The sequence below is a fragment of the Castor canadensis genome, chromosome 12 (genome assembly GCF_047511655.1).
Source record: "Castor canadensis chromosome 12, mCasCan1.hap1v2, whole genome shotgun sequence".
Classification (NCBI taxonomy): Eukaryota; Metazoa; Chordata; class Mammalia; order Rodentia; family Castoridae; genus Castor; species Castor canadensis.
The window spans coordinates 107,809,974-107,832,839 of record NC_133397.1 but is presented as its reverse complement, the minus strand read 5'-3'; the positions used below and the strand labels follow the sequence as shown (position 1 = coordinate 107,832,839).

The following is a 22,866-nucleotide window of genomic DNA, read 5'->3' as shown; positions in this document are numbered from 1 at the left end:
ACAGCTGTAAGGAAGAATATCACAGAGATGGTTCAATGTCAGTCCCCCAAATACTACAGTTCTTTCATAGTTTATGAGTGTGAAGGGCCCATTTCTCTCTTCTCTTTCAAAGTCCCATTTTAAAAATCTCTTATCTTGTGCCATTCTGTGACTCATGTCACAGATGTCTGGAAAAACAGTGACATGTCCTAAGTTGGCATAAGAAATAAATACAAGGAAGGTGTCTGGAAGGTGTCTTCATTCAGCCAGCCTTGGGCTCTGTATGGACAAATCTCTGACTGGGTTAGGAGTAAAAAGCCAAGAGGCCCCAGACTAAGAAAACAGACATATACAGTAGTAGAAAGTCACCCAGGCAAATATGGGGCCTGAGAGAGACTGAGATGTCCTGGAATCTGGAAGTTAAAATTACCTGAGGATTACTTCTTTGCAAAAAAACCAAGGCAAACACATAGACTGGCCAAGAAAACTACAGAGCACTTACTTGCATGTTTACTTACAAAAACAGCATAGATAAACTAGAAATACAACCAGTAGAATCTAAATAAACAATGCTGCTGTCCTCTGTGCAGTCTTACATAGCCATGACTTTCCTATAATTACCCCGAACTATGACACTGGCCTTGAGTCTCTGCCTTTGATTCACCGATTGTCTGCGTAGGATTCGGTATCAGGACCCTTGATTACTAACACCCCTCAGTTTTCTCTACTCATCACCAGTCATGACCTATGCAACCAATAACAATTCCTGAAAGATAAAGCTGTATTTATAACTGAATAATAACCAAACATGTGCTAATTGCCAGCTGTGAGTTCTACCAGAAGCAGTCCATAAATGAAGCTTTGGCGTCAGAACAGACGTAGGCTGGAACACCATATTACTCCTTATTGGCTTTAATCTCTCCAGCTGTCACTCTTTATCGATGTAGTGGGATTTCATCACAGGGCTTCTGGGAGTATTAGCTGTGACAATACCCCCAGTTCCTTGTGACCTTTTAATGTGTGTAAACTATTTACAACAGTTCCAGACTTCCAGTAGAGGATATTAGCTATATTTGTTATGATCGCCTCTGGGTCCATGCATTGTACAAATTCTATTCAGTCTTTTAAAACTAAGCATAAACAAAGTTTTCCAGCCATTGATCACTGACACTGACTAGAATTTGAGCTGTAAAGTCCTGGTGCTAGACACCATGCCAAGCTCTGGACGGCCCATGCTCAACAAAAAAGGCATGGTCTCTGCCTTCAAAGAGGTTGCTTCTCTTTCCACCAAATTCTTAACTCTATGCAAAACATTCATCTCTGGTTTTTATTCTTCAGTAATTCAGGTTGCAACAGAATGATGGTCCACACCCAGAAAATGAAAGAAGCAGCAGGGAACAATTGTAGGAGGAGGGGCTACTGAGCTGCTGGCAGGAGGAGGAGCCAGCTCACCTGGGTAGCACCTCCAAGAGTCTCGAATTCCTGGCAGTGAGGACAGTAATAAGTCTGATCAACTTAGTGACTGTCCCAGGTCAAGTTCAATGCTGCCCCCAAAGCCAAGATAACCCTTGCTACATGGGATGGCCTCTAGGATTCTTCAAGTGCCTGACCTATCTTACCTCCTCCTTGGTGCTTGAGTGTCTCATGCTGCTCATGCTGAACAGAAACATGGAGTTACAAATGTACCACGGATGTGGTCTTGGTCTGAGCCACTACTCACCAGAGGAAAGTCGTCAGGATCGATCCATACAATGCTCAGGTCAGGGTTGTCAGTGTTGTCCCTGGCAACCTGTTTGAGGATCTCCAGGAACTCGTAGCCATCTGAAACAGGAGTGTGGAAGGCTGAGTAACCCTGCACATCCATGACTTCTCACATGGAAGGCAAGAACGTGGTTTTTCCACAAGGGCTTCTCAGGCCTTCTGGTGCATACCCTCCATTATAGGACTACTCTATAAAATGAGTCAGATGAGAGAGCTGCAGCCACAAAGCAGCTTATGCAAAGGAAACAACAACAGCTTCGAATAAAGAAATCAAAAGGTTGCAGGGAATTGGCTGGTCTCTAACCGCAAGCCAAGCTCTGCTCGTTCATCTGCACGTGTAAACTGACCTGCCTTGGTGAGAAAGGTCAGTCCCAGATCAGAGGAGTCCTTTCCTGTCTGTCTCCAACAATCCTGTGCCCTGTGCCAAATCTCAAAGCATGTGCTGTCCCTGAGTTCCTCACAACATCTGCTCTAAGCAATTAAGAGCGTATAAACCTGGCACCTTGATTCTCTACAACCAGGAGTTCCTAAAACCTTCTAACTAAATGCGCCTCTGACCCATAGGCCCTTTCTGGCTTTGAGATAGTAAATCCATCCGCCTTGCAGCTCCTGGTATACCCTGCTCTCCCTCTATGCAGACAGCAGCAGTCTCTGCAGCCAGGGAAGGGATGATTCACAGGAAAGGCAGAGACAGCCTTCTGAGTTTCAGAAAACCTTGGAGGACTGGGAGCATACAATTTTTGCCATAAACAAAAATTTTGAAAGAACATTCTGTAAGAGATAGTATCCTCAAAACCTTCAGCACTATTTCCCTGTCCCCAGTTAGAATAGAAGAGACAGTTTAGATACTGGCAGGTTCCTGAGAATAAACGCTCTGTGTGGGTGTGTGTGCACTGTGAGGAACACAGCCATGTGGGCATATGTGCCCACACACAGAATCTCCATAAATTCAGGGAATCCCAGATTATAGATGACTCATATTAATTTCACAATAAGTGGAAAGACAGGAGAATCTCTCAGAGAACTCCTTAACACTAGTGCAGAAAAATCCATCAGGAGGCTTCTGAGGAGCACGGATGGAGCTGAGAGGAGAGGCAGGTTTGATGCCATCCTGCAGGTGGGAGGGAGTGACCTGCCTGCAACAAGGGCCATGGAGCAGACAGAACAACGGACTTCTCTGCAGATGCCTGTGTGAACCAATGGTGCCACCCAGGTATGTCTGGGAACCAGCAAGACCCTAGTTCCTTGGGATGGTTGGGTCAGACTGGGGGGGAAGGCATTGTCAGGCCAGTTTCCACTATTTACAGATACACAGCTCAAAATATAAACTTAAGTTCAGTTCAAAACAATAAAGTTACATTTCTTGCATGACTGAATTTATAGTTTGAGATTTATAACTTCTCTATAAGCAGCTCGCCAAATGCTTGGGAATTCGGTGAGGCAGATGCCTTTTCTTTGTAAAACCTTTCTTTTTCCAAGGACACAGGTGAGCTTGAGCTCCTCTCTGTGCTCTTGTTTTTACAAGCCTCCCCTCTGCTGCATGCTGACCTTTGTTTGGTTTTTCCCAATCTCTTGATAAATGTGTTTCTTACTCTTCCTCTTCTCTAATAGTTCTAGGCAAAATGCATATGGATGTAGCTTGCTTTAGTCACCTTAAATGTCACAACTCACACTGAAGAACCACCCCCCTACCCAGCCAGGCAAAATCACCTGAAAAACAAAACAACCTCTAATGGAGAAGAGGGTCTTTATGGCCTGCAACCCCTCCCTGCAGATGCTCAGGCTTGGCCTAAAGTGGTTTTCAATCTATCTTCACACCTATGCTGCAAATGAAGATTCCATGACAGTGGGCTGTCCTATGACAGTGGGATGTCCTATGACAGTGGGATGTACTTGCGATGGGTAGGGCCTATGCTTTAGAGGTCGTGTGTCTACCATTTGGTGGGAAGGGGAGAGATTGGGGATTCTGCTCCTACTGCCTATGGGTGTGACTGGCAAGGTCAAGCCCCTTCTCAATGTCATCAGCTGCTATACATAGACACTATGGCTCCTCCTCTGGGTGTGTGGCCATGTCATGGGGAGGGAGCCATGGAAATCTACAGAGTTATCTGTGGATTTATGGGCTTACTGCACAGACCACAAGTAACCTGTGGCTATTTCTTTTAGCAGCAGAGAAGAAAGGAGTAATAATTGAGGTGACATGACTGTTCTCTGGAAGATGAGATCCAAGTATAAAAGTATCCTTGATAATTCTGAAATTTACAAAGAGGATGCAATTCAACAACAGAGACCCAGATTTAAGTAAATAGTAGATCTGAAGTGTAACTGAGGCTGATTCCCATAAAGGAAAGCAGAGACTTTCCAGTCCCAGGGCTGCAGAGGGCCAAGGCCTGTAGTCAGAACTACAAGCAGAATAATGTTAGTGTTCCGACAGAAAGGAATACATCCTGTTAGGAATTATCAAAAGAACATAATACCACATTTCCATTCTACATTCTAGAGCAAGTTCAGACTTAAAAAGAAAAAGATGGAAGGAATAAAAATTGGGTCCTGCAAGGAAAAAAAATCAAAGCGATTAGAATTTTTACATAAACAAAAGAATTCAAATGAGTGGCTTAATTTCCATTTTTTAGACTCTGCAAGGTTTTTGTGAAGAGAATGTTCTTCATGTCTATGGAGCAGCAAGGAAAAGTTCCAAAACCGTTCACAGAAAAAAAATAAGAAAGTTAATAATAAAGCCAGGAAAAGTTTCATGGAGAGCCAAGAGCAATGTTTCAAGGTGAAGAAGTCCCAAGGGCAAACACCACCTGTCCTGGACAGGACATGCAAGGAAGCTGAGGGCTTTCTCCAGGCCTGTCCACTCATCTGTTCACTCAACACGCACATGTTAATGCAGTGATCTGGGAACCAGGAGAGAGTTACATGCAGTCTTGGATCCATATGGTGGAGAAGATGCTCACAGGAAAATACCCCACAATTCAGTGTATCACAGTATGGATTCTCCTGGCTTCTGTTGCTGACTTTGTGACAGTTTTAGGACCAGCTGTGTCGGCTGGTGTGACTAGGAGAACCTTGCCTCAATGACTAGGTTACAGTCGGATTTAACTCCTTTGTTTGTAAGGAGCTCTCCTCCTGTGGAGAGCTTGTGTGTCTTTGTAAAATGGCAGGTACCCTGGACAGGGAAACAGTCACCACGGATCCTCCCTTTGAAGACAAGGAGCCTAATTTCACCTCTGCGATCCAGTGTTAAACACAGGCCTAGACCATGGAATAGCATGAGCCAATGAGTAAGTCTGAGTGTTTCCTTTATCAGTGACACACATAGCTTAGAGGCCTTTTGAGATTGTGGCCCATCTATCTTTCAGAAGGAACAGACCATAATTAAAAACAAAAAAGCAGGTAGAGAGAGCCAAGGAAATACCATCCAGAGACTTGTCAGCTAAAAACTGTCTAGACATAGCAACGCTAAGATTATTCTTTGAGGTTCTCAGAGAAGCATCAGTTCCCAAAGCTGTAAAAGAATCCTAAATGTCTCAAATAATCAGGCAGGTGAATCCCCCCCACCTGACATACTCATCTGTCTTTTCCCTTAAATATTCCCAGAGCTGGGACCCCGCTAAAGGCCTCCTACAGAGCTAATGATCCTAGCAGCCAAGAATCTTCCTTTGCATCCAACTGAAATCTCCCTTTCCACGAGAAGATCATTTCCCAATCTCTTCCTTTTTTTTTTTTTTTTTTTTTTTGCAGCACTGGGGTTTGAACTCAGGGTCTCATGTTCGCTAGGCAGGTGCCCTACCTCTTGAGCCACTCTGCCAGCCCTCCCAGTCTCTTCGTTTATGGACACAGGATATTGATCTTTATATGCAGAAGTCTATAATTATGTTGCTTTGAGCTTCATTTTGTGAGTGTTTATTGAGCACTTACTGGGTCCTGAGTATTTTTTCTTTTAAATCTGGTCTTGACAGCAGTTAAGATTTTATTACCTCTATTAGCCAGAGGATGGAATTGAGATGCAGGGAGTAGGGATGACATGTCCATGTCACATGGGAGGGAGCAGCAGAACTGGGAACCTGACTCAAGCCTCCAGACTGCATGTCTACAGCCATTTCCACCATGCCTACCAATGTTCCTGCCATCTTCCTTCCTCAGGTCTGTGCCTGAGATCCCCAAGCTCTTTGTGAAGCTTTGATGTCAGGTAGGCAGTGCCAGGAGAGGGAGGATACCACCCATGGAGCAGCCTTGGCACTGGTGGGCTGCCTCTGCTTTTCCCATGGAGCGGTCAGAGTGGATTCCCACTCACCCCTGTCCTTCTCTAACCATGTTCCTAAGCTCTGTACTGCCACAGCCTCAGGGGAGTGGATGGGAGAGTCAACCTAGCAATGACTCTGGGTGGCCTGGGGTCTCAGAGATGGATCTAAATAAATCAGAGACCTGTGAGAACTCCAACTCCCTCACAGCCACAAGGGTTTTAGTTCTGGGAGTCCAGGACTCGGGGATGAAGGTTTCCCACGGTAAGCAAGTGGCCTCTGGGAATCACATCTCTGTGGGAAGAGAAACCAGTGATTATCCTTTCCTTCTTCCCTGGCAGGGACCAGTGGGAATGAGAATGCACCAAGCCCTGGGGGACAGGTCCAGGCGGGGCACAGCCATCTTGGGAGACAAGGTCCCCATTTAGCAGAGGTACTTGTCGCAAATCAAGCTTTGGCCCAGGAGCAAGCAGGCCTGCCATGCTGCATGCCTTTCCCTTGCTTCCATCTTTATGACCTCTGGGGGAGATGGCTGTGCCCAGTCCACGACGGCTCTGAAATGAATCCTCCCTGACTCCCTGCCACAGGCAGTTAGAGGCCTCAGCATCTCTGCTTTGGAAGGCAAGTGTTGGCTTTGGAGAACCATGATCCTGGAGTGGTACCCTGTCCATTCCCATGTGGCAGGTGGATAGGCTGGAGGCCAGCATCGTGCAGCCTGGAGGTTGTACCTGGAACGCACACTGTGTCTGGAGCTTGGAGACCTTGTATGAATTTCTTAAGTCCCTTGGAACCTCCATTTTCTCCTCTGAAAATATACAGACTGGTTCTCCCAAACCTCACAGGCTTCTTGACATGAGTAGGTACTATTATTATCATGGGAAGGTAGTAGGCAAGCCTAGAAGGTTCTGTGCCTTTCCCTTTCCCAAGTTCATCAACCTTTTAAGTTTTTTCCCACTACCTTCATCTTTTACTGTGGGCAAACGCAGCTCTCTAGGTATATTTTGACTGACTACAATGTTTTGGGCCCAGGGCAGAGACACAAAGGTGAATAAGGCAGGTGAGGCCCTCAGGTCTGCTCTTGGAAAGGCCCAGCAGTCCTCTGCCAGAGCCCACTCAGAAAGTATGGACTTCTCCAAAAGCAGAATTCTCTGAACCTAGGCCCTGTAGGGAAACTCAGAGGGACAGAAAAGGCTAGAGGCTCTCCCTGATGGGACAGAGTGGGCAAGAAGCAACCTGTTAAAGTGAGTCACTTAGAACAGAGGACACTGTGTGGGCCCTGTGGCCTTCAGATGGCACCTGAGACATAGGAAAATCCTGCCATTCCTTCCTCTCCTTATCAACCCTTCTTTCTCTGCTGTCTTCTCCTGAACCTCAAATTTCAAAATTGAGGAAAATGATAGATTTTTCTCAATGGAGAGAAGCATAAGGGGTAGTTACAGAGCCCAGACTTGGGGCTTAACCACTAAGTTTGAATCCCAGTGCCACCACTTATTAACCATACCAGCTGGGAGCACTATCGAACTTCTCTGTACCTGTGTCCCCACCCATAGGGTTGTTGCAAGGCTTAAACAGATTATTTGTAAGGTGGTTTGAATAACATTAGCACCTAAGAATCAGACACTGAACTTGCTAAAGCAAATTTAAATTTGAAAGCTTAAAGAAGCGGTTAGTGTTCTTTTTTGAGACAATTGTTCTCAAATCCATTTTGACAAGAAACTGAGGCAGCAGAGGCTCAGGTGCAGTGGGGTTTGGAGCGTTCTTTCCAGGGCTCATCACTAATTTTGTGCGAGTCCTCGCAGACAGCAGCCTGTCCTTGTGTTTTCAGCTTGTTAGTGTGAATATTTCTACCGCCCATGGAGGATATCCATCCAGCATGCGCTCATGTAGAAAGGCCACTTTGCAAACCTTTCATCAAGTGTTATAAAGAAGATGTCAGCCTGATGCAGACACATCTGGGGGCAACATGGAAGAGAGTCATTTCTTTTCCAACCTGTCAAACAAATGACTCTGGCCTGCTCTGTTAGCTCAGCAGGCAAAGAGAAGGCTCTGGAAGATGGGTTGTAGCAGACAGCCCTGAGAATGTCCTTCCCAGCCAGGCCTGCCTGGGGACACCAGGATGGGTGTTTCCAGCAGGAGAAATCCAGGGGTTATGATCCATGGCCAGAGAGCAGACCCTGCCTCCTCCCAGGGAGGCCTGCCTACCCTTAGCTTTTAGCAGTGGAAGAATACAGCTCTGGCTGGGAAGGTCAGGACTGCAGAGGCCTCTGGACAGGTCACTGGGATAGGCATAATTTGTTGCTCTACATAATTTCAGATTACAAATTTGGGAACATCAGTGGGGACTGGGAGGAAGTCAGACTTGTCCTCATTCCTTTGGGTGCTCAAGCTGCCAGGTGACTCTGCTCATGTTTCACTTTCTGGCACCCTCTTCCACTTCTGCTAGCCCTCATCCCTAACTCAGTGCATTGCAACAGCACTGCGCATGCTTGGTGCCTAGTGCTGGCCGCTGTCCAGGGCACTGTTGGGAGGTGGTGCTATAGAGTGGGCCACACCCAAATGGAGCCCTCGGGAGGGATGTCCAAGCTCACTTTTCTGCCATGCCTCTAACCTTGGGAGCTCGAGCACACTGATGAACTTGTCTGTGTCTCTGTTTTCTTGGAGGTAGAAAGTGTGGTGAAGGACAGCAGAGAGGAAGGAAGGGGCACTCTGATGACCTGGATATTGTCAGGGTAGGAACTAAGGCACACAGTACAAGTCAGTCTGCAGCAGGCTTTGTGGTTAAGGGTGTGGGCTGGGAAGCAGATGAGTTTCAACTTAATTCCACTGCTTTCCAGAGAGTTAACCTTTCCAAGCCTCAGTTTCTTCAGCTGTAAAATGAGCTTGTTATGTTAGCTCAGCACACACCATCATTATCATGATACATTTAGAGGCTGAGAGAGCCTGCTAGGATGGAACCTTGGCTTTGAGACAGTGAGCCATGTGGGCAGGTAATTTAACCTCTAAGACTTGCTTTTCTCATCAGACACTGGAAGAATAATAGTCATACACCTATCACAGAGGGGCCTTAAGACTTAAAGGAGATCATTTAGAGCTCCTCAGTACTCTCAGCTGTTAACAAACCATACTTTTTCCTGGATGTACAATTTCTCTCCTTCAGCAGGTGGGAAGCAGTTTGGTTAGGCAATAGGTCGTGTGTAATTTGTTAGCAAGAACAAAGGAATCCAGGAACTGTCCTTTGTGCAGGAATGAAACTTCTAGTCCTGTAGCCAGGTTTCTGGCCCTAGGTTACACACATCAATGCTCTGCACTGGACAAACCACAAAGTCAAAGCCAGGGACTCTCACCCGAAAGCCCTTCCTTTTCGCTCAAAAGCCTTCCCTTGATGAAAGAAGATGTTTCCAGGACTCCCCTTCCTTTGCCCTCCCCAGTGCATTGCTCAGCTTCCCAGTGGCAAGCCCCAGCTTGGGCTCTTTTGGGGATGGCAGAGCTTGGGCCCAGGGATATTTGTGAAGGGAGGGGTGGAAGGAGTTTCAGGAGCTTGATTCATTACAGCAGTAATCTCTGTCAAACAGGTTTCTGCAGCTTCAGGGAGGCCCTTTTGTTCCATTGTTCCAGAGAGCCAGACAGGCCTCCCCTCACAGTCCTGGAAGGGGGCAGTGGGGTGGGAAGGAAGCCCTCTGGAGCCCAGCCAGCAGGCAGCTGCAGTGCCAACTACTCTCTGTTCACACAATGCCAGGGATCCGATTCTGTTTGACCATAGCCTGTAAACCTTAGGCAACAGACTTCCTTTACTATTTTCTCTCCCAGGAGTAGAGGGGTGGCCAGGATCTGAAAAGAAGCTGCAATTATGCTGTTTTTTGTTTGTTTTTGTTTCTTGACAGGCCTAGATCTTCTTGAAGAGTTTTTCCAACTCTGCAAGTCTATGATGGGGAATTTGGCACATCAATGGACATTCCAAAGATTTAATGAAAAAAGGTGGTGGAATCTCCAAGATCATTTGTAGCATAAGTTTGGTTTTTGATGCAATGGGATATTACTGAGTCCTAAAAAGTACTGAAATACCGATAACATGCAACAGAATGGATATCCTTTGAAAATATTATGCTAAGTAAAAGTTGCCAGATACAAAAGGCTGTATATTATATGATTGCATTTATACAAAATATCCAGAATAGACACATCTACAGAGACAATAGGAAATTGGTGGTTGCCATGAGTGGGGATGGGGAGAATGAGGGTGACTGCTAATGGGCATTTAGCAGTTCTGGAACATTCTGAAATTAGATTATGCTGAAGTTTACACAACTTTGTGAATATAAAAAACCCCACTGAATTATGGTGACTATTACAGTATTATGGACTATGTTTTGATTTAAAACTTATAGGATAAAAATTGGGGATTTCAGTTGTAGATCAGTCATCTATCCAATCATCTACCCACAAATATTTATTGGGCGCCAACCATGTGTCAAGGCAGAGTGAGGAAGGTATGTACTGATGGATAAGACAATTGGCCCTCCTCCCTGTTTTTCCCTCTGTTCCTGGTCTCTGCTGGATGTCTACTTCCTACAGAGAGGTCCCTGACAAAGACCAAGACCACAGAATTCTACATTTCTTGGAGCAGTGGTTCCCAAGCCTGAACGTGCATCACGACTTGCCTCAAGGCTCCATAAAACCACAGGTTCTGAAAGGTGTTGTCTCAGCCAGCCCCAGATGGCCTGGGCACTTGTAGCCCCAGCAGGGTTTGGTTTTGGAGCTCCTACCCCAGCACCTCATGGCCATGGCCCAGCTTCTGAGCCTCCTTAATGAAGTCCTTTGCCTTCCCTGGCTGCATTCTGGATTGTTCCAGGTACCCCTGAACACACCTCAGAGTCTCCACTTCCTCTCTCCCTTTGGGGCCTCTGTGTCTCACCGACCACTGCCATGGGGAACCAGTATTTTACCTCCTGCGAAATTAATTTTTCCCACACTCCACCCTACCAGTATTGAAAAGAAGAAACCAGGGTAATGTCCAACTTGCAAAAATAAAACAAATCTACTAATCCCTTTATAAGATCATTTCCTACTTTTTAAAAATAAGCTGCTTGCTCTGCCCCATTCTCGTTGTTCAGGAAGATATTTTCTATTCTGTTTTCTAAACACAGATAGTATTTCAAATCAAAGGATGCATTTCTTCTTATGCTAAGGTGATTGATATAGGCTTGATCATGAAACAGGTAAATGAACATTTAATGTGAGCAGAAGACACATGCAGTAACCTCCCCAGTACCCAGTACTCATTTCCAGTTTGAGCAGGGTAGCAGAATGTTTGTAGTTCTAACCTGTCTTCACCTTCTCTTGCCTTAGCTGTGCACACAATTGGAAAGACTCATACCTAACAGGCAACCACCAGGGGGTGCCCAATATCTTGTGGTTGCGTTGTAGATGGGACGTGAGCGAAGGTGAGGGCTGAGGAAGGTGAGAAGTCAGCTGATAAAAGGCTAAGCACCCTGGGGCTTCCTACCTGGGTCACTCTTTTCTGCGAAGGCCACAATGTGGATCCCATTCAAATCATCTTCCTGTTTAAAAAAAAAAACAGAACAATCCAGGATTATACTCAAGTGGAGAGATACGAAAGAGAGCTAAAAGACACAGAGGCTGAGTGGACATGCAGAAGGACACAGGCAGGGAGGGGCATGGCAGACACACGTGGAGGAGGGGGGTCACTGCTGAGCATCTGGGGCCACTGCTGAGCAGCTGGCAGCAATGCATGGACTTCTGATTGGGGATTCAGACAGATGGGTTTGCAAGACAGGACAACACCAACTACACAGACTTTAGCATGAAATGGGCCTCACTCTTGTGGTTTGGCCAGTCCAGGAAAGCAGCAGCAAAGAGAAAATGGAGAGAATGTGAGTCTGGCTTATTGTGAGCTCCAAGGGCAACAGCACCCTGGAGGCAGTTCAGTGAACATGGCTGCCAGTCTGCTTCAAGGATTCACCATCAGGAGACATGTACCAGATTGTGGAAACTTCTGTGTGCTGTGACAGACCCTGAATTATCCCCAAGTGGGCAGCAGACAGGAAACCTTCAGTCAATTAGGATGTGAACCATTGTCCCCACAAGAATTGTGAACTAGTGAGGACCTCACCAGCGCCTCTGACTGAAGAAACAGAGCTCACAGAGCAAACAGTGGGACACCTTTGAGCCCTGGAAGGTCTCCTTGGGGTTCCTTCTACTCTCAACTGCAACCTTGCCAAATCGGTATACACACTTGTAAGAGTATGGGAGGCTCCAAGGAGAGACTGGGAGGAAGGTCTAGCAAGGGTGTATGACTAAAAGCAGTGGGTGTGGCTGGGGGGGCCAGAGCAAGGAAAAGAAACCAGAGAGAGTCTTTCAAATTATGTGGCAAACAAGGGGGATTTTATGTGTCCACATCCTGGACAGAAAGGACCATGGACCATGTGTCTTCTTTGCATTGATTAAGCTAGCGAAGGAAGCAAGGAGGTGGAGAAGCCTCTGTTTTAAGTGTGATCATGGGAAAACTGGAGGGGATCCCTTGGAGACAAAAGGCCTGGGTGACAGAGCCAAATGAAAACTGACTATGGCTGACATGCCAGAAGTATGCCTTGAACACCCTGAATATCGCCTCAGAATCATCGTATGGATGGGAGGGGGATCTCCAGGCCTCTCCATCCTCCTCCATCCTGTTTCCATTTCAATTGATTGTAATGCTGATGCAATTCTATCTAAATGCTAATTTTTTTATCCCTTTGAGTTTGGAATGGACAAAACCTCCAAAAATTCTAAGACAGATTAAATAGAAAATATTATTATTAAAAACAAGAGCGTAGGCTCTGCCTTGGTCTGGTTCTCTGGGGAATTGAATTTTACAGACACACAGAAGTGTGCACTGCTTTATTACACAAATTCGACAGTCACCAGAAGGGGAGTCTGAGATTTCACTGTTTTACATTTGCTATTATCGCCAGACAGAATATCCTGATCACTTCTCATTAGGCTACCCTGTGTCTCTGTCGCCTGCCATCAGTTGGAAGTGAGCGCTGTTAACTCTGTGAAGCTGGCCTCATTTCTGTGTGCCCTTCTAGAACGCATTGGGAAATTGGTTTTAGAATGAGGAATCTATATTCGTTTTCTAAGAGGCTGTGTATAATGTATCTGTCACTCCTCAGGGCCAAGATGGTCTCTGGACGGACAGCTGTAACCAAGGGACAAAGTCGCTCCCTACGTGCATCTCACAGATTCAGCTCACAAACCTGCATTGAGCACTGTTGAAGAAGCAGGTATGTGCAACGGGCCGGGTGTTTTCAGTAATAAACATTACCAAGCAAGAATCCTTAGGCAAGCCCATGAGTCAGTTAGTAGGTGAGAGCCCTGAGAAGGAAAGCTGACACAGCACTGAGCAAACCAAGGGCTATGCCAAGGGCTTTCTCTGACCCCAGACCACACAGTTGGCCTTCAGCTCCCACTGCCTTGGAAATTCTTTTTCATGGCATGAATCCTCCCTCATCAATCAGATGGTAAGCTCTCTGAGAGAAGGGAATGTGCCTTAAAATAGAAACGGGCTTTAAAACGCTGGCAGGGCCTGACATTTGCCACTCTGAGTGAGTGCTTTGTAAAGACATTAGCTCTAAATGTCAAAAGAAAACCTTATTCCCACTTAATGCTTAAAGAATCAAAGTGACTTACCAAGGCCACAGACCCAGTAGGGACATAAGTGGGACTCACACCTACTGTCTTAGACCCTTCTGGCTGCCATAACAAAATATCACAAACCGGGGAGCTTGTAAGCTACAAAAACCAGTGAGATTTATTTTTCACTATTCTAGGGATTGGGTTCTAGCAGGTCTAGTTTCTGATAAGGGCTTGCCTTCTGTCTGCCACATAGACAGTCCCCTCTTGCTATGTCCTCACAGGTGGCAGGGGCTAGCTGGTTCTTTAGGGCTTAAAAAAAAAAAAAAGCCATGTATCCGATGCTAGCCTTGAACTTGAAATCCTTCTGCCCCAGCCTCCCCAGTGCTTAGGTTACATGAGTACCACCTTGCCTGGCTTCAGGCTTCTTTTCAAAGGGCACTATAATCACAATCGTGACCCAGGCTCTGCCATCATGACTCATTCACCTCCAAAGGCCCTACCATGGGCATAAGAACTTCAAAATACAAATTTTGGGGAGATACAAACATATAGTCCATAGCCTCCCCATTCTTTCTTCCTCACCACCAACCACAGAGTGGGCTCCATGAATGGATCAACTGCCCTCTGCAGGGTCTGCAGGAAACATTGTAAACTTGGATCAGTGGCTCTTAAGTTAAAAGAGGCTGAAAGGGGAACTGCCTATACAGCGAGCACACACTACACCCACAACAGAGCTGGAGTCTGGGAAATACTTTGGTGCACACCCTCCTCTGATTCCCCAGAACTCTGTACGCTCCTCTGTCACAGCGGGGCCACACCGGGCACACACTGCATTTTGAGACTATTTCTTCTACTCAACTCTGAGCTCCTAAGGACAGCAATGTTCACTTTGATAACTCTGTGTATACCACAATGGAATAGGTTCTTATCAATGTCTATTGACTCAAAAAAGAATCTTCCGTGTTCATTAAAGAAAATTTGGAAATATTACAGACGCCAAGAGGAAGCTAGCACTATTCATTATCTACCAACTGGACATGTTACCAACTGTCAATATTTTGCTCTGTTTCCTTCATCTCTGTTGAATGTTCTCATGTGGAGTGAAGAAACACAAAGAAAACAAAATGTACCTTAGGCTGTCAGGATTCCTAACTAAGATGCAGTGGAGTGGCCTAGGGGCTTGTAGAGTGGTCTTTGACCTCATCCTGGAAGTACTTCACTATTGCAATAGAGGGAGGAACTTGCTGACCCTCATCTCTTGTGGGCAGTTGCCAAGGACTCTGGCTGAGACCACTTGCCAAGATCAGAGTGGAATGTGCAAGGAGGATGAGAGGTCAGCACTGGGCCTGGATGGATTGCTCTGCCTACCCCTGACATTCTTTGACTATTATAAATAAATAAACACTGCTCTTGGCATTACACACCAACTGTTACTAGGCCCTGAATTTTTTTTTTTTTTTGCAGTATTAGGGCTTGAACTCAGGGCCTTCCCTTTGAGCCACTCCACCAGACCTGTTTTTGTGATGGGTTTTTTTGAGATAGGGTCTTGTGAACTATTTGCCCAGGCTGGCTTCGAACTGTGATCCTCCTGATCTCTGCCTCCTGAGTAGCTAGGAATACAGGCGTTAGCTACCAGCTCCTGGGTAGGCACTGATTTTTTAGTTCTAGTATATGATGTGCTTTTATATGGTCTGCTACTTTAGGAACCTGAACAGTGGAAGAGGGTAAATGGTTGCTTCAGCCTAGCTGGCTTTCCTATCTTATTTAAATATTCTGTCGTGTCTGAGAAAGGGGATATAGAAGCTGATGAGGTTCAAGTTCACTAACTGTCACTCTCTACAACATCTCTGGTTTAAGTTGCTCTGGCCGAGTGACCTATGGAGACGCTGTTCTTTGGAGTAGTGCCTGCCCAAGTGGGCAGGAACACGGCAGGCAATTCCCTTGAAGTGCTTCTGACCAACCCCTTTACTTTTTGAGACAGGGTCTTACTATGCAGCTCAGGCTAGTCTGGAACTTACTATGTGGCCCAGGCTAACCTTGAACTCATGATCCTCCTGTGTCTGCATTCCATGTGCTGGAGTTACGGGTGTGCATCACTGCATCTAGCTCTGCTTAACCTTTTTAGGGATGCCCAGATGACCCTGGAGGGCCTGTCCTCCTTTCCTCCCTAGTTGGGAGACTTGGACGAGGGGCTGAATGGGCCTGCCTAGGGTAATGGGTAAGTCACGTGGTTAGTCCAGGATGAGGTGTTGAGAAAGAATAAACTGTTTTAGCTCTTTTCACTACTTGCTTAAACTTAATACTCTGCCTTCCCCCAATTGAAAACGAGTGAATACGTAATAACGTGAGAAAGAGGAGTCATTGCTACTATTTTATATTATAGCAAAAGGCCGTGGCTTTTCTTATTCATTAAGTGAAAAGAAAGCAGAGAGTAAGTGGCAATGGAGCCACTCAGCAAAATTCCTTCTCTGCCTTTGATGTAAGGGAAGGATTTATGCAGCAGTGTGCATGTGGGGTCGTGTGTATGTGTGTGTATGCATGTGTGTGTGTGTGTGTGTGTGTGTGTGTGTGTGTGTTAGGGGGCAGGTGGTCAGAGAGAGGACACAGGCTCTTCAGAAACGGAAGTCCAGGTCTTGGTGCAATACTGTGGTAAGGTGTGTAACTGTCAATAAAGACAGTACTACAATTGTGTGTCTTCCCAGAGCCTAGACAATTGAATATGGTCTCTTGGGATAAAGAAAATAAAAAGAAAAACTAAGATACATACATGGCAGAACAGAACACAATAACTGCTCTCAACTGAAAATGGCACTTTGCATTATGAACAACAGAATGACCAAACACCTGTCACAGATTAAAGACAACTGAAGAGATGTGATGACCACACACAAGTGTGAGAATCTGCATTGGATCCTTGGCTAGGAAAAAATGCTTCTCTCTTGCAATAAAGGATATTAGTAGGACAACTGTCTATAGGCTAGTTAGTGAAGTTAAATCTGTGTTAATTCCCCAAGTTTGGTTATTGTACTGTTTCTAAACGTTTTTAGAAAACATTTAAAGGGTTTAGTGATAAAAGGGGAATAAAGACAATTTTTTTTTTGCTATTTTCTCACAAATAGTTCAGAAAAAAATACATTCGAGACAGAGAGAGAAAGAAAGAGAAAGAGAGAGAGAGAGAGAGAGAATGCTCCAAGGTAGTAAAAACGTTAATGTGTAGGGAATCTGTATGAAGAGATAAAGGAATTCTTTGCACCATTTTTGTAAGACTGAAATCATTTTAGAGTAAAAAGTAAAAACAAATTTTTAAAGGAGTGTTATGTTAAAGCATTGATATGCATCTATTGCTATCATTTCTAAATTTAGTAATAAGACATCTTTAAAGGTTATGTTTTTGAAAGGCTTAAATGTTAGGAAAATAGGTTTCTGTTGTGCTAGAGTTCTCCAGTAGTGCTCTCCTCTGGACTCAATTACTTGCCCTTGGATGTCTTGTGAAATGTTTGCTTTGCCTTCAGAAATCGAAGTCAGTTCCATGCCAGCAAAACAGTCAGTGTCACATTACTCCCTGGTTCTATTCATCTATCACTCAGACCATGAATTAAAGAATTAAATAAATGCTTCCATGTTAATCCCTTTGTCCCCCACCCACACCCAAAATGGCACCCTGTGGAAACATGGCCACTCTGACAGAGGGATCATGACATCGGCTCTAAATGGCCTTAATTTAAGAGTTCGCTTTTTTTCTTTCTTTCTTTCTTTTTTTTTTTTGGTGGTACTAGGGTTTGAACTCAAGGCCTTATGCTTGCAAGGCAGGTGTTCTACCACTTGAGCCACTCCGCCAGCATGGCCTTAATTTAAGTCCCAAGAATTAATGCTTAATAAGTTATGTGTCCTTGGGTAATTAACCTAATCTGCATGATCATTACCTTCTCCATACGGAAAATGGCTGAAAATAACATTTGTTCTATGTCACTTTATAGAGCCATTGACAGGTCCAGGTCCAAGTAAAAGGCACATGAAATGCCTTGGAAGACGCTCCCCAGACGCTGGTCATTACTGTTTATGGAATGCCCTGCAGTGCTGAGGAGGGGCTGTGGGGTTCATCTCCAAGGACCTCTTTCTAATACTATCTAAATCACCTGACACACTGTGACCCAGATGTAGAGGACAAGTTGACTCTGCCACTTTCCAGTGCTTTTGAGTTGATATTTCTTTAAAAGTTAGTATTCATCAATTGAGCATGACCATGTACTGAACTCTTCATCTCATTTTTCTTTCAAAAAGTCCCATGTTAGGTGGGGAAACTAAATCTCGGAAAGACCACACAACTTGAGGGAGGGCACAAAGCTACTTGATGGCAGATTCTGGACCTCAGCCCAGGTCTCTATGACTTTGCAGTCTTTCCACTATACTATCCTTGCTCTTGGGCCATGAATGAAAGCCAGCAGCACTGTGGGAAGTGAACTTGAGCGATTTTGCCTAGCAAGTACTACCAAAGAGGCTTACACTGAATCCACAGAAAACTGGGTTTTTAACTGAGCACGACACTATCTGTGTCTAAAATCTGCCACCAGCTAGACATCAACCCCAGCCAAAGACACTTAGATGGAGTCTTAGGACTTAATTAAAGGGGTACTCTTTTTGGAGAATACACTCATCTCTACCCCACAGAAAGAGTTTGCCACTTTCTTACCCATGTTTCGAACATATCTTCTGGGCGCAGGCGGCGTAGAGTAGGTCTAGAAAAAAAGGAGCCTCCTTGAGTAGGAAGTCACTATGGCAGAGACTGAGGCTCAGTCTCCTGAAATGCAAATAAGCAGTCAGTTCATTTACAAGATCATGAAGAGCCCCTAACCCACTCCTACCCTAAGAAAGAATTGCTCTACCCTGCTGTTGCAGCAGGTACCTGGGCCCAACCACTCGCCTTTTCATAAGTCCACAGACCTATTAGATCCAAGGCATATGAATTCTACTGCCATGGGTCAGAGGCGACAGGATCAGCTCCTTCACAGGGTTCCCTCCTCACAGGTCCCACTCCTGACAGCCCAGAGCAGACCCAAAATGAGGGAACTGGAGAGAGAAAATAGGAAGGTCCAGTTGTCCCAACCTAAAACTGCCATTGCTTTATCGTTGGGATTATTCATCTAAATAGGAGGAAGGATAAGCAAGGCGATGAACCCACTAAATAGTCCATGTTCCCATGAACTCCAGCTGGTGGACCAGTTCCAGCCAGTACCTCTCTCTTGTTCTTATAAATAGACTTTGACTGGGATGCAGCCACACCCATTTGTTTACATGTGGACTGAGGCTGCTTTCACTCTAGAAACCAAGTAGTTGCAACAGAGGCCATCTGGCTCACAGAACTTGAAATGTTTACTACTTGGTCCTTAAAAGCAAAAGTTTGTTGATCTCTGCTAGAGCTACTCTGAGTGGTGGCAGAAGTTGTCTGTATGGATATTCATTCTTGGCTAAGTTATGAAACTACTCTGAGTCTTATCCCTTGATCTGTGATATTGGGATAATAATAATTACCCCCAAAGTTGGAAACAAGGTAAAGTAGTTCCCGTAAAGTACCTAGCATGGGGCTTGGCATATAGGAAGTACTCACTAAATCGCTATCATTATTACTGCGGAATCTTACTTATGTCTTTCTCTGGTTTGAGGGGATTTGCTGATGGAATGGAGGTAGTCTAACTCCACTTGCAAATACAGATCCATACTTAGAAGTGATAACATACCTGCTTTTTGTTAATGACCAGCAAAGCCATTTTGCTGCGCTCTGTTTTGCTGGGATACTTACCCTACGTTGTTGCTTTTGGTAGGTCTGAACTGTCATCACCCTGAGGCTCTTCCACATTCCCCAGATCCCAGACCCCATCCCCACACACCACCTTGGCACCTTTGGTGCTCCTTCACAAACTCCACAAGCTCCTCTTCTGTGTAAGGTTTGTTGGGAATGGCAATGGGCTCCTCCATAAATGGCTCATAGAAGTCGACTTCATTCATCTTCAAGGACAGTTTCTTTGCAACCTGAAACAGAAATAAGACACAGTTTGTTTGAATGCTAGTCTAGAGTACAATGGTTATCCATCCAACAGAAGTATATGTGTTCTCTGGCAAAGACACAAGAACGTATGTGCAATTTTAACTTAAATGTTAAAGTAACAGGAACTCATTGTCTGTGGCCTGAGCTGGACCAATCTCATGTGATCAAAGAAAGAGAGAGAGGAAAGATAACACTCATCTAGTAAACGAGGGTCAAGGAGGGGCAGGGAGCAGTTAGAATGAAGAGTGGAAAATTTCACTGGACAATCACCATCACTTTATTATAATCGCCAGAGCTGGAGAAGGAAGCGAGTTGTTTGAATTTAGTTGAACCAATTTTGATGGAACAGGTAATTGGTTGAAACCCTTACAGCATACAGTTTTGCAGAATCAGAAACCAATCAATCCATTAATCTGCCCTTGATTAGCTCATAAACTCTAATTGTTATTTTGACTGAAGTGTGAGCTGTAGGGGTCAGTCTCTCAGACCAGGCTTGCCTGGTGTTTTGTGGGCTAGCTTGCTAACAATCATAGGTGACCAGCCATCCTGCTTTGCTTAGGGCAGACGGGATTTCTGGGATGTAGGATCTTTGGTGTTAAAATCTGGGTAGTCCCCAGCAAGCCAGCAGGAGTGACTCACCCCTCTCAAACATAAAAGGCTTGAAGAAAGACAGAGCCTGTTGCCTGGGAGAGATTTTCTCTCTGGATTAAAGTGGCCACATGTCAGTCTGTTGTCAAGCAGAATAGTTGCTGTGTTCTCCTGCAAAGCTGCTGAACTCAAGACCTTTCTTTGTGACATGACTTGAGAGGTCTGGAATGTGGAACACTCAATAGAAAACCAAATGCTATTCTCTTCTAGTGCAGAGCTGTGGTCCAGGAGTGCACAGGAATGAACTGTGGTTCCCTTGAAACTCCAGAGCAGTTGCCTAGGAGCTGACGCCCTGTGGTGGTAACCACAGTGCAGCCACCCAATGACCCAGGGGTCTGTGACTAATTGGGGAAGAGGAGGAGAAAGCTCTTACACAGGAGGTCTATTTATGTCCATAAATGTAATCAATTTCTATTAATTCTAGGCCACTATATTCCAAAAGACACTTCTTATAGTACTTTAGGGAAAGCAAAAGTACTAAAAGATGACATTGGATCTGATCTTTTTGAGTCTCTTGCTAGGAACCAGGCTGCTAGGGAATGGGAAATGATTGGATGAACAAAATCAGTTATAACAGCAAACACATGGAATGCTTACTTTGTGGCAGACATCATTGCACAGTGTTTCATTTGGATTATTTTACATAATCCTTACTTTGACTGCATGAGGTAAGAACTCTTATTATACTTATTTTGCAAATGAGGAAACTGAGGCACAATTTGGATAAACAATTCATTAGGATCATATATCTGGAGATCATATATCTGGTTATCAAATTCTGGTAGAATTTGAGTACAGGTAGTAAAACATTCTAGGCCTGAATACAGTTTGCCTGTATTCTAGTTTTCTTTTCATTTGAAAATTTTCTTCTCCTTGCCAGTGTAAAGAAAGAAATTCACCTACTTATGTCCCCGTAAACAATATCTGCACAGTTCATGTTTTAGTGAGATGGTTCCTTGTCCTTCTTGTAATATGTTCTTATGAATTTGTTCCCTATTGTAATGAGAGAGAGAGAGAGAGAGCGCTGATCAACTAGTGTCAAGATTAGTAGTGTAGGCACGCCTGTGCCTGAGTGTGCACACACATGAGGTAGCCTCCGGTCCCTGAATGCCAGTGCCTGGCTTTGTGTGTCCAGTCTATGAATGTCAAATTGGATTGTCATATCCTTAAGTCTCAGGAAACCTGAGTAAAATTTTCCAGAGGTTTCTTCACTCTTCCCACCACCCTCACAGAGTACTCTCATATTCTATCTCAGAGGATAGAATATGAGAGGATCCCTTCCTTTCGTTCTTGTCACTGGGTCTTGGTGGTAAGGTGATTTGACTGACCAACTTACACCATAATAAGTATTAAGCAGCTTTTCTACATCCAAGGTACGGTTCTAGGAACAGACCTGGTTCATGGACATTGTGATTAAAATGAATGCTTTGCACTATTAAAAGCCAAGTAGGTCCATAAACATGAATTTGTCCCACCTGCAGCTAGTTGGGATAGATTTTGGCAAAGACAAGAAGACTACAAAGTACAATGGCCATTTTTGTAACACATGCATGTGAATTTTTATGTGGATGGTATTTCTACAAGTTAACAAGCCTTTTCAGTCATGACCAGTGAAAAATCAACTGTAATGGTAACTACTGATTTCCAAATCTACTCAGCAGTCAGACATCTCAACCTCTTTACAGCTCACGATACAGTTATTAGTTTGTTTACTTATTTACTATCTTCCTAGCTTCTCTCCCCATGCTAAACTCTAAATTCTACAAGGCCGAGAACTGGTTTGGCTAATGTTGGTCATGTGCCTGGCACATCAAAGCACTCAATAAAAACTTGTTGAGAGTGAGTGAGTTAGTGAGTAAATGAATGAATGAAAGACACCTCCATTGAACGTTTTCTCAACTTGTGGACAGTATGACTTGTTACCCCTTTGTGTTCCTTGACAGGTTCTTCTTCCTAGATTTCCTCATGTTTCAGTAGCTCCGTAGTCTTTGCTATCTGGAACCCATGACTTTCAATCTCAAGTTATTTTGGGGCCTCTTTCCTCCTTTATCTAATCAATGACCAGGTCCTCTTGTTACACTGCCTTTTGCCAGTTATTTTTGCATCTCTGTGATTTTGTGAGTGCTTCCCTATCCCCTGCCTCTCTTAGTTTCAAAGCTCTGTGAAGCACCTCGGGCCTCTCAGAGATTCCCTAGGGTATGTTGTACAAGCAGGTCTTTTTAGCCCCTTCCTGATATTTAGTACTTTTTCCTTTCTCCTGCTCTAGCATCCCCTACTAGACATTTTTGAGGCTGCAGCCAGCCATGCATGCCTCAGGACCCCACCATCTCCCACACCCCACTCTCACACCCCTACCCCCCGCCACAATCGATGCAAGTCCAAATGCCATCAAACTGGTCCTATTGCAACAGCCCCCGTGTTCCATACAAAGGTATCAAGAATGTGTCTTTCTCTGTCAAATGTTATGAAATCCTGCAAAGCAACATGAACAGTATCTTTCACAGATGTTAGTAAAGCAGCTTTCATAGGTTTTAATTACAGCCTGACGTCACT

General features: G+C 44.8%; 1 protein-coding gene and 1 long non-coding RNA gene across 3 annotated transcripts in view; one reads left to right on the top strand and one right to left on the bottom strand.

The window, feature by feature from the left end:
- Casq2 (calsequestrin 2) overlaps positions 1 to 22,866 on the bottom strand; it is a 56,927-nt gene that overhangs the window by 2,791 nt on the left and 31,270 nt on the right. The window contains exons 6-9 of the mRNA XM_020153158.2: positions 19,519 to 19,649; positions 18,313 to 18,358; positions 11,491 to 11,545; positions 1,700 to 1,800 (exon numbers count right to left, since the gene is read on the bottom strand). Of these exons, the coding sequence (XP_020008747.1) occupies positions 1,700 to 1,800; positions 11,491 to 11,545; positions 18,313 to 18,358; positions 19,519 to 19,649 (333 nt within the window). The remainder of the gene's footprint in view (positions 1 to 1,699; positions 1,801 to 11,490; positions 11,546 to 18,312; positions 18,359 to 19,518; positions 19,650 to 22,866) is intronic.
- On the top strand, positions 2,492 to 16,079 carry LOC141414916 (uncharacterized). Of its 2 annotated transcripts, XR_012439903.1 has the most exons (4): positions 2,492 to 2,953; positions 3,907 to 5,027; positions 9,869 to 9,962; positions 13,160 to 16,079. It is a non-coding gene; the product is annotated as an uncharacterized lncRNA (long non-coding RNA). The 2 variants fall into 2 exon arrangements; XR_012439902.1 differs by lacking the exon at positions 13,160 to 16,079 and having other exon boundaries at positions 9,869 to 11,198.